We start from the raw sequence: 12,447 nt of genomic DNA, 5'->3' as shown, positions 1-12,447 counted from the left end.
TAACGAACCTAGTAACGAACGCACATGGGATTGACATCACCACTAAAGACAAGACTAAGAGGTTTATTAAGAGATATTTTGTACATAAAGGAATAGAGTGTTGTTCAAATTATAGGATGGGAATGCTTAAACATACTTAAATTAAATATCATTGGTGACTGTATTTACAAAGAGAGTCTTCCCTGTAATGAGCTCTCAATAGCTTTCCCCCCAGATCCAGTTTCCCAAAACTCCACCCCAGCCAATCCCTCAACTAGGAATGGATGCTGTGCAGCGGTCTTCCTTTGCTTTCAGCTCCTCCTGTTGCTTTTGGCTTTGGGGATGATGACGTTATATCAGGGATCACTTGCTGAAGCTCCTTCTGGTCAGACCTGACTGAATCCCTCTGGTGCTGGGCTCTGTTGCGTGCCTGAATTATCACCACCTCATGGCCCGGCTTTCTGCTCTCCACTAGTTCTGGATTCCAGATCTCCCTCCAGAAGAGTTCATTCAGACTGGCTTTTTCTTTTCCCAGCTCTGAGCATTGCTCCCTTCAGCTCACCACCAGTCTATCCTACTCTCTGTCATCTGCCGTCTAACTGTAGCAGACATCTACCTGACCTTTTAAAAATCTCCTGGCCAATCATGTTCCTTATGGAACTTCTAACTGCCAATCATGTTTGTTGACTCACCTGACCAATCAAAGCAAAGGTAATGTAAGAGTTAAATTTACAGATAATAAATCTAGTTAATTAGACTCCCTGCTTACTAGTGACGGCCCTTATTTTCTGTCTACGTCTGGCTTGTGTTTAGAGAGATGTGGTTGTCTTAACACTGAGAAGTGCTGAGTCGTACACAGACAACGCTGTTATTTTATAAACAGAGGCTCACAGATTATATTTTAAAACATTTATTAACAAAATGCAAATATATTTAAGACAGTTATAGAAAGGCAGTGATACCATGGTACTTGCTGACAAAGTTTAAAACAGGAAAAGAAAACAAGAGAAAGCATAGTGCATACATTACTGCACCCAGTATCTTCCCTTTACTTCTATACTTTTACACTTGAACGTGACATGTGATGTGATTGGTTATAATAGGGTGGACTAGCCTCTTCAAAAACCCCTCCTCAACTTAGGGTAACACCCTCTCACTTACATCTTTTCTGATGCATCTTGTTTGTAGCCCTACAGAAATTTCCCAACTTGTTCTCTGTGGTTTTACCCTGTGGTTTAGACCTGTCTGGGACATGAACTCTATTGACCAAGACTTATTCTCATCATGTTCTTTTTTCCCCCAGGGCAAGCTGAACTAATAAACTGCCTGCCAGTAATAGGCCAAGAGCCTATTTTTGGTTCAGAAAGCAGCCTTTTTCGCTAGACCTCATTAATATGACTGTTGCCTTAAATAAGCTTGTTCACATTGCATTTTAAACGTCTTACAGTAACTTCTCCCCCTAAATGTTTTACACAGCCTAAGGCTTCCCTTCATAAGTCACCGTAACCAAGGCAACCGTGTTTAAGGCTCCATACACAGTAATAAAGCTAGGCCTCGGGCCTACTCAGATACGCTATAACCACACAGAGGTCACACAAAGTGTCCAAACATAGCAGAGCAAAAGCAAACAGTTAAAATACAGTGATAATACCTCATTTAATGAAGTAGGTTTTAGTCCACAAAAACATATAATGCAATAAGACTGCAATCCTGTACCAATTTACCTGAGAGTAAACCCCATTGAGCTCAGTGGGGCTTACTTTTGAGTAGACATGTATAGGATTGTGCTATAAATCTGTTAGGGGGCAATCCTGTGCAAGTTTGGACAGGAAAAAAGGGGCTGACTGGGGAATGCTGGGAATTGTAGGACTTTTTTTCTATCTAAACATGCATAGGATTGCACTCTTAGTCTTTCAAGTGTCACAAGACTTATCATTATTCATGCTGTAGCAGACTAACACAGCTACCACTCTGAAACATGTCTAGTGGGTTAGTGATGCTTTGAATACCAGATCCATTTGGATGTACAGAATTTTTGTTCAGTTTTTACTGTGCTTTAATTACTTTAAATACTCTTCATTTACTCTTTACTCTGTAATAGATTATGCTTTAATAGAACATAGGAGGAGCCATGCTGGATCAGACCAAGGGCCTATCTAGTCCAACATTCTGTTTCCACAGTGGCCAACTAGCTAGCAAGACATGAGGGCAATGGCCCCTCCTGCTTGTGTACCCTAGCAGCTGGTATTCAGAGGCATATTGCCTCAGATCCTGGAGGTAATATATAGTCATCATGACTAATAGCCATTGATAACCTTATCCTCCATGAATTTGTCTAATTCCCTTTTAAAGTTGTTCAAGTTGGTGGCCACCACTACATCTACCTGTAGTTTAACTATGTGCTGTGTGAATAAATACTTCTTTTAATCTGTCCTGAACTCTCACCATTTAGCTTCATTGGATGACCCCAGGTTCTAGTTTATATACACACCATAATTTAATTTTATACACCTCTTTCATGTTCCCACTCACCTTTTTTCTAAGCTATAGAGCCCCAAATGTTGTAACCTTTTCTCATAAAGGAGCTGCTCCATCCCCTTGATCATTTTGGTTGCCTTTTCTGCAGCTTTTACAGCTCTGCAATATCCTGTTTGAGGTGTGGTGACCAGAACTGTACACAATATTCCAAGTGTGATCATACAATAGGTTTACATAAAGGCATTATGATATTGGCAGTTTTATTTTCAATTCCAATCCTAATGATCCCCAACATGGAATTTGGGATCATTATTATCATAATTTCTGCCTAGTCTTCCACAGTATCACTTAAGCCTGATTCAGGTGTAGCAGAAACCTGGATGGAGGCCTTAGTCCACCTGGTCCCATACACCCTTCCCCTCAACCCTTTGTACCTCTATCTGATTTTTAAGTATATTTGCTGTTGCTAACCCAAATTAAATGAAGCTTTGAATATGCACCAAAACCACTACGAGAACCTAGTCAAGATTATCAAAATGAGCTCAGAGGTTACAGAGCTATTCAAGCATGTTCATGCACATAAGACCTACACCCTGATCCTAAGCATGCTTGCTCAGAAGTAAATCCCATTAATTTCTGTAGAGCTTCCAAATGTGTGTATGTGGTTAGGATTACAGCCTTATAGACCAACTCTTAGCATATTTATTCAGAAGTAAAGCCCACTGAATTTGGTGGTACTTGCTTCCTATAAAGTGCACTTAGAACTGAAGCCATAGCAGTTATAAAATAGGAAGAAAATAACTGATTTTTGATTTGTTTTAGTTTTTAGTCACTTGTTGAATTAAGTGATTTTTTTTTACAATTGTTGCTTCCTAAGAAGCAAACATGATACTCTGGTTGACACTCTCACGGAATATGTTTTTCAAGTACAGCGTATTTAGTTTCAGCTGTTCTTTCCCCAGTATTTTAGCTAGCGGCAAAGCAGGCAAGCTGCCATTCCACAGTGAGAGCTCCAGGCTTGCTCATGTGGATTAGAACGGCCTGACTGACTTAAAATAGCAGGTGAAATTTGTAACATCTAAGCTGCAAATCACTCTAAACATGTTAATTGAGGCCCATGGCCGGAGGAATTTTGTGGTGGCAGAGGTGTGACAGAAATGTGACAAAAGCTCTGCCAAATAAAACAGGTGTAGATGCCCATGTCTGGGTTATGGTACTGGGAAAACATTTTCATCTTGGCAGTTTTTCTTCAGAGTACATTAAGAGCACTGTCTGGACATTGTGACATGTAACACCAAACCATGGTTTGGTGCTATTGAAACAATATACACACTCACACCTGCCCTTCTCCTTTTCTCATTCATTTCACTTAAGTACTTATTTCCTGATTTACAGCAAACCATAGCTTCTTGTTATATCAGGCCCAGCAAACTCTGGCATGTGTTTGCCCTGCTGCAAACCAGGGTTTGATCCTGCATTGCAGTCTTGGCTTGCACGGCCAAGTGTAAAGCACAGGTTACAGTCATGTCAAACTTTTTTCACTTAATGTCCAAAGGTGTTTGCAAAAAATTCAAACAAAGTCAAAAATAGAATTTGCTACAAAACACATTTACAAATACAGAGAGTAAATGCCAAATATATAAAATACAATAAATAAAAAAGTAGAAATACAAGGAATGAAACAGTTAATAATAAAAATAGGCATCAGATCAGAGCATCGCTGAAAAAATTTATGGCAGTCACTCAAAGCCCATATGGTTTTATAGGCTGCCAGTGCAAAAAGAGAGACCCTATATGTCACAAATTAATCAGCATCTGACAGAAGGTAATATACCTTTTCTGAGACTGTTTTGTACCTAAAAGTTTAAAACAAGGTTCCAAATACAAAGGACAGAATCAAATATGTGGAAAATCTCCTGCCTCAGAGATTCCATAAAGACATCTACACTGAGCCAAAGGAGTCCATTGATATCAGCCATCAGTCATGGCCAGTAATATAGCCTGAAAACAAACAGCTGCAAAGGCTTGCCCATGCTTAGGAAACAGAAAGGCAGGGACCTTTTGGAGTCATAACTGGATCTTTCCTGATAATAGTGAGGAAAAGAGAACTGGAATCTAAAGAGAAAATATTAGGATCCCTTCCCCCCGCTCTCCTGGCACCTTCCTTCTTAAAGTTGATTCAACTTTGAGGCTCTTGGACTTAACAGTGGGTTCAAGGAACTGTGCAAGAAATGGCTCCAATCAGTGTTCATCATCTGATTCAAAGCAATTTAAAGTCAACAATTTCTTTAATACCACCAATTTGCCTTTAAAATCTAAGGAGTTTGCAGCTCCTGTGACTTAGAGATATGTATGTTGAAACATGGAAGGGTATGTGTTGCAAAATTCAGAAGTCAGAAATACCAATTCTGAAGCCTCTTAAATTGGTTATATGGATAATATTGATATGTCCCCAAGCTGGAGATTGGGGACATATTGGCAGAACAGTCCATCTGGTAGCAAAAACAGTGCAAGCTATGCACAGTATCCAGTACTGCTCCCGTGCCTCCGCTCATTCTGTTGCAGTAGCAGGAAGCTAGTGCTTCCTAAAACAACTCTGAAAACAAGCAGAAGCACACACTTCCAGAAAGGATCAGTGGAAGGGATCAGTAGAGTTCCCTTCCACTGACCTAACCTGTTCTGGAAGCTAGCATTTCAGCTTGTTTCCGGTAACTTTAGGTAACACTAGCTTCCAGTTGCACTAGTGGTGGGGTGCACTGGGACACAGGCAGTGATGGATCCTGCCCTACATATAATTCACTGAATATGATCACCAGTAAGTCAGATCACCTTTTTCACTTTATCATATAGGTAGAAAGAAGGGCGTCTTAACTAATTTAGTTACAAGCGGAGAAAGTACATTCAAAAGATAACAAAGATTCCTTAAAAATAGAGTACACAATCCTTTCTCAAAATAATATTCAACCCCCAGGGAGTACCGTTTCCTCCAGGTCTAATAATGTGAAGCAAAAATCTCAGGATCCTCTTAAAGGTTTGCAAGATGATTCAAACTGCAACAAGGAATACCATGGTCCTGAAAGACAGAAAAGAAACATATTGAATAGAAACTGAACTAGAGTGATAAAGGATGGTTTATCAGTTAGCACTGCAACCTTTTCAAACTAGTCTGGTAGGGCTTTTTTCGAATTAATGCATATTTTCCCTGTTTGAGTAGTACATTGAGTACTATCTACCTTAGTTTACTGGTTCTGATGTAACTGGCACATGTGTGGTGGTAGCAGCAGCTGCTTCCTCTTTTCAGGGAGATGGCAAGTGGGTGAAAGTGCTAGCCAGTCTCAAATCTCCCTGCCTGTTGGCTATTGGGGGAAGAGAAACTTTGCCTTCTTCCAGAGGTCAAGAACAGATATGGTACACTATTGCCCCATTACAAGACTGAAGTGTGAATTGGGCCAGTGTCATAGATCTGTTGGTTTCCTACAAGAAACCCTGGTGATTTTTAAAACATATGTTCTGGATGAAAAATTCATAATTGCATATAGAAGCCATGTGTTAAATTTTTAAATGTTAGCAATGTATTTGATCAAGATCAAAATGTATTTGATCAAGACAGATTTTAATAAACAAATGTAAATTGATAATACCTTTCCTGCTCTATACTTCAATATTTTCTGCAGTAGGAAAATTTCAACAGGAAAACTTCCTGTACAAATTCTACAGAAGAATGTGTGTGTTTTTGTACAGCTTCCTTGTTCATTCTTATAAAGTTTCTGTAAGAGAACTTCTGGTGGGTCGTACCCATTTTCTGTAAAGAGCAGCTTAACTGAGTAATAGCTTTGGATAAATGGTTACTTCTTGTTCCATATGTATTTGATACACCCTAACAAAAGTGCTTTTAAAAACCTTTTATTAAATCCCATGTGAATATAAGTGATTTTTTTAACCTGCTCTGAAGTTTCATTTCTTACTTTTCTCTGTGATTATTTTTGGATGAAATTTCATGTGCACGTGTGCGTTCCTAACAGGCACTGTAAGAAAAAAGACGCTTGAAGTGGATTCAGTATATAAAACATTGGCTTAAACACAGAGAAAATGGTGTTTAGTAGTGTTTAAGGCCCATTGAAATCAATAGGATGTTTGTTGTAATGCATTAATGAACCATTAGTTTCAATGAAACTTGAGCGTGACTAACTTCTTTGAATTTGGGCTAGAGTTATAAATATAGGGCAGTATCCAGTGCTGCCCATGTACCTCCACTCATTCTGTTGTACTTGCAGGATCGACCACCAGTGCAGTAGTAAGCTAATGCTTCCTAAAACAACCCAAGAAAAGAGCCAAAACACTCATTTCCAGAACAGGGCAGCTCAGAGGAGTTCCCTGCTGCAAGGTCTGCTGACTTGCCCCATTCTCGAAACAAGTGTTTCAGCTCATTCCCAGTTGCTTTAGGAACCGCCAACTTCCTATGGCATTACGGTGGAGCCTGCTGGTATGCAGGCAGTGCTGGATACTTCCCATAACATATAAATAATAGATAACAAAATATAACAAATTTATCACAGATTATCATTGCCTTTTCTTCCATATGCTATCATAAACTTTAAGAACAAGATAGTGTGATTTTAAATACAGATGCAAGAGATGAAGCCAAAGGGTTACCAGCAATTTAATAAACTGATATTAGTTGTGTCATTCATGGCGATGATTAATAGATCACTTCACATCAGTGTAGCCTCATTGACTTTGGCGACCTTAGGCCTGAATTAGTGACTCGCTTCCTTAGAGCGTTTCAGAACTTGCATTCATTTTACAAGAGAATCTGCTCATTTTTCAGAAACAATAGAGAGTAGCCTTTACCTTAAGGCTGAAATTACGGTTAAAAATTGAGCACTTGGCATAGGTCAAGTTCTGGCCTCTTGGTTACATTTGTTTGGAATTGGATACTTATCTCGTTCCAAATAATGTGTCAAGTTGTATGCTAATTTTGTTTGCTCTTAATGATTTAGTAATTATATGACATATGGAGAACATTGCCAAGTAAAGATTCATCATCTCATTTCTGTTACCACCACACACACACACACACACACACACACACGAAGTTCATCTCAAAATGATTTTTAATTTCCTCAGGCCATCTAAAGCATAATAGTCCAGTAATCTAATTACAAAAAGAACTAGCGTTTTAAATTCTGGTTCATTTTTTCCTTTAAGTTTCAGATCAGCAGCGAAGAGAGAAACTCAAGAAAGAAGTAGAAAGGTGTGAGAAGGAGATGATTTCATCTAAAAATGTGTCCCGATGTAGTTCCAGGGAAAGTAGAAGACCACTGTCAACCACCTATAGAAAAGTAGGTATAAAGTGTTTTTTTTTTAATTTAACTTTTGGTTCCATTACTATCAGCGACGAATTCCTTCCAGTTGTTTTCAGTGTGTTGTTGAATCACAGCACAGTAAATTACTATGTAAACAAGTTACCATCACCAAGATCAGTTTTCCTTATTAATACATGTTAATACACATTCACTTCAAACTTGCCTTTTGGGGGCAAGCAGAGACTTAAAATATACAGTACTACCACATCTGTAATTTCCCTACATGCTGAATAGGGATGGATGAACTTGTGAATTTTGATTTCTCTCGGTTTCTCATTTTTCCCATCTTAAGTTTGCTCTGTCCCACTTCTGCATTGGTTCGCGATGTTAAAAAATTCTGCATGAAAAAACTGGTATGCATTTTAAGTGCATTTTTCAAATATATGCATTTTATCTACTTTTGCCTAATAGACACATTTTTGCAAGCAGTTTTTCTTAATATAATGTTATTTTTGTACATTTTGCCATTAATATGCATTTTTGTGCAAGCTTTCTCCTAATATATACATTTTGTATGCAGTTTTAATTTTTTATCAAACTGCGTACCAAACTAAATTCTTTCCCATCCGTGCTGAAGAATTAAACTTATGGTCAACATGGCTACCTTTTGGGTATTTTGTTTGATTTATTTCTTTGTGTCACAGACTGCACACACTTATGGAAGCCCTTGGAGCCTTCTCTTTAGTGGGAAAGGCACACAGAGCATCACCTTCCTGCTGGGATTAAGTTCGAAAGGATGCTCAGTTGGGAGCACCTGCCACCTCTTACTTTCCCTTCACCTGCCTGAAGGTTTCTTCAGGCAGGGGGAGGTAGAGACAGTGGTTCACAGGATCAGCAAGTTTCAGACAGTGTTCACTCCGATCTTGGTCATAAGCATTGATGGAGGAGTGTTCACCTATGTGAAGCCCTTCTCCTTGAATGCTCACAGCACCCCTAGTGTACACACATATCCAGTCAGGATTGTCGGTCACCTGCTTAGGACTGGGGAAGGTGCAATTCATTCTCACGCTTCCACATGCACCAGTAACTGATTGTTACTTTAGCCAACAATTTAAGCCCTGTGTCTGCAATGCTTCTCCTTCTCCTTCTCCTGGATAGGGCTTTTCAGCCCTGGGAAACATGCATGCAGCACCGGTTTGCACATTTTAAATTTATTTTATTTATTGCAGTCCTATAATGCCCAATAGCCAAAGCTTTCTGGGCAGTTCACAGCAATTAAAACTATAAAACACAACATGATATAATACAATATAAAACTTTAAAACTATATTTGAATGTTGATTTATTACATGCGGTTCCTCCTGCAGTTAGCCAGCATCCATACAAATATGGGCCTAGCTAGGTCAGGGAATAGGAATGCACATGCCAATCAGAAACTGCATACACAGGGCAGGTTGGGAGGTAAGGCAAGATGAAAGAAGGGGATTCCTGCCAGTCAGAATACACAATCCTGTGCTGCATAGACAAATAGCTTGACCTGGTATAAGGCAATTTCCTATGTTCCAATAAACAGTTACGGCACAATGCAGCCAAAGTTAAAACACATTTAAGCTGTATAGATTTCAATGGGAAGGATTTAAACATATGCTTTAAATGAAATATGTGGGACTTAGTCGTACTTTGCTTTGGCTGGATTGTGGCCTTTAAAAAAATCCTTATTAAGATTATAAATATAAAAAGAAAAGTTGTTAGTTGCATTCATGAACTTGTCTTTTTTCTAGCAAAACAATATATATTTAGACATATGAGCTTTGAGAAATCAGTTGCTCATATAAACTATAGTATCACCGCTAATGTTGTTGGGTGGAATTATGCTAGCCAGGAGAAAAAGCTTTTGTTAGCCAAACAATTGGAAAAATAAGTATTTTCATAGCAATCAACGAGAGAGAGAGACGATGATGGGATTCATTTTCAGTTTAAAATATGCACAAGGGTGTATTTTGCATCCAGCTGCTGTATAATGCTGGTCATTAGCTGGTTGATTCTTGCGTGACTATTTGGTAGCTGACAATGTGAGTGATGACATTATTAGATTTCTGGAGAATAATCATGCTTCGGAATGTTATTCATGACTGTTGGTGGTGGAAGTACAATATACAAGGTGTGTCTCTCCCCCCCCCCCCCAAGGTGGTTTGGCTTGGTTTGAAGAAAAGGGGAGGAATGTCAAATTAAAGATGTGAGATTCCATTTTTTAGTCACCATTATTTTCTTCCAGCAAGGTTGTTGTCACATCTTTCTTAGCCCTTTGATAAAGGTCCTCTGCAACACTTACTAACAAACCATTGGTTTGATGGTGTTAATATGGGATTTGCAATATGCAGGATTTTTACAAAACATGATTTAAAATGAATATGCTGTCTAGCAATCTGAGGTGGAACAAAATTGGAAATGGCATTTTAAAGCCTGCCTGTGTATAATGGCTGGTTACTGGGCTGCCTCTAAAAATGGCACCCTGTGTTGAATATCCTAAACTCTCAACAAATGACCCCATGCCATGTCATCAACATGCTCCATTTCTTTGCCCCCCTTCATGTGCAAGAGCTCTATGCATGTATATAGGTAGAGCTCCTTCTCAGGCATGCTGAACACATGGACAGTGGGGAAGCGTGGCTGCCAGGTATGACTCTGCACTTCCCCTTAATGCATGAAGGGTGTTCTTATGAACACTCATTTCATTTCACTAGGGTTGGCACCTGACCCAGAACTTTGTGCTGCTGAAACTGTGTTGAACAATACTAGTTTGCTGATTATCTTCATTACCAAATATAATATGTCCATGGCATGCAAAATCCTTGCAGCTGGAAAAGGAAAATATGACAGGGCATGGGGACACCTTCCATCCTGAAGGACCTTTGACTACCTTAGATCCAGTTACACCAGTGCAAGCCTAAAAAGGGAAACATAAACTTCATGGTCAAGGAACACCTAATTACTTTGAATGAGTTCAAATCTCCAGGGCCAGATGAACTGCATCCTAGAGTAATAAAGGAACTGGCAGAACAACTCTCAGAACCGCTGTCTATTCTCTTTGAGAAATCATGGAGGACGGGTGAAGTGCCAGATGACTGGAGGAGGGCTAATGTGGTCCCTATCTTCAAAAAGGGTAAAAAGGAGGAACCTGGGAACTGCGGACCAGTCAGTCTGACATCAATCCCTGGGAAAATTCTGGAGCAGATGATAAAGCAATCCATCTGGAAGCACCTTGAAAACAAATCAGTGATGACTCGAAGCCAACATGGATTTGTCAAGAACAAATCTTGCCAGATGAATCTGATCTCAGTTTTTGATCAAGTAACCTCCTTTGCGGATTGTGGGAATGCTGAGGACATCATATACCTCGACTTCAGCCAAGCTTTCGACAAAGTGCCCCATGATATCCTGATGAGCAAACTAGCTCAAAGTGGGCTAGATGAAACAACGATCCGGTGGATCCACAGTTGGCTACGGAATCGGACTCAAAGAGTGCTTATCAATGGGATCTTCTCAAACTGGGGAGAGGTAACGAGCGGGGTACCGCAGGGCTCAGTCCTGGGCCCAGTGCTCTTCAACATTTTTATTAATGACTTGGAGGAGGAGGTGCAGGGAATGCTGATCAAATTTGCAGATGACACAAGCTTGGGCGGGATAGCTAATACTTTGGAAGACAGAAACAAAATTCAAAGTGATCTGGATAGACTGGAGCGCTGGGCAGAAAACAACAGAATGACATTTAATAGGGATAAATGCCAAGTTCTGCACCTAGGAAAAAGAAACCAAATGCACAGTCTCAAGATGGGGGATACGTGGCTCAACAACACTACAAGCAAGAAGGATCTTGGAATTGCTGTCGATCACAACCTGAATATGAGCCAACAATGTAGCTGCAGAAAAGGCAAATGCTCTTTTGGGCTGCATTAATAGAAGCATAGCTTCCAAATCTTGGGAAGTACTAGTTCCCCTCTACTCAGCACTGGTTAGGCCTCATCTGGAGTACTGTGTCCAGTTCTGGGCACCACATTTTAAGAAGGATGCAGACAAACTGGAGAGGGTTCAGAGGAGAGCAACAAAGATGATCAGGGGACTGGAAACAAAGCCCTATGAGGAGAGACTGAAAGAACTGGGCGTATTTAGCCTTGAGAAGAGAAGAGAAGACTGAGGGGAGATAGGATAGCTCTCTTCAAGTACTTGAAAGGTTGTCACAGAGAGGAAGGCCAGGATCTCTTCTCAATCCTCCCAGAGTGCAGGACATGGAATAATGGGCTCAAGTTACAGGAAGCCAGATTCTTCAGGAAAAACGTCCTGACTGTTAGAGCAATGCGACAATGGAACCCATTACCTAGGGAGGTGGTGGGCTCTCCCACACTGGAGGCATTCAAGATAAGGCTGGACAGCCATCTGTCAGGGATGCTCTGACTTAGATTCCTGCATTGAGTAGGGGGCTGGACTCGATGGCCTTGTAGGCTCCTTCCAACCCTACTAGTCTATAATTCTATGAACCTCCTCACTGTCATGCTGGTTTTGAATGTATAGATCGTATTTTGAGGGGGTGGGGTTGATTCAGAGATTAGATCTTCAATTTGCTGCATGGAATTGTACAGCCTAGATACATAGATCTTCTGCTCATCTGCTTTACTGCTGAGTAACT

The 12,447-nt window shown here is 40.1% G+C and overlaps 1 protein-coding gene across 2 annotated transcripts in view; it reads left to right on the top strand.

The window, feature by feature from the left end:
- SPATA7 (spermatogenesis associated 7) overlaps positions 1 to 12,447 on the top strand; it is a 90,278-nt gene that overhangs the window by 54,799 nt on the left and 23,032 nt on the right. For both annotated transcript variants that reach the window (XM_084841192.1, XM_084841184.1), the window contains one exon: positions 7,666 to 7,799. In XM_084841192.1, coding sequence (XP_084697318.1) covers positions 7,666 to 7,799 — 134 coding nt within the window. The remainder of the gene's footprint in view (positions 1 to 7,665; positions 7,800 to 12,447) is intronic.

The sequence above is a fragment of the Heloderma suspectum genome, chromosome 1, assembly GCF_057233095.1.
Source record: "Heloderma suspectum isolate Gila_16-S chromosome 1, 16-S_ref, whole genome shotgun sequence".
Taxonomy (NCBI): domain Eukaryota; kingdom Metazoa; phylum Chordata; class Lepidosauria; order Squamata; family Helodermatidae; genus Heloderma; species Heloderma suspectum.
The sequence above is the reverse complement of the archived record's forward strand: the minus strand, read 5'-3'. Positions and strand labels throughout refer to the sequence as shown.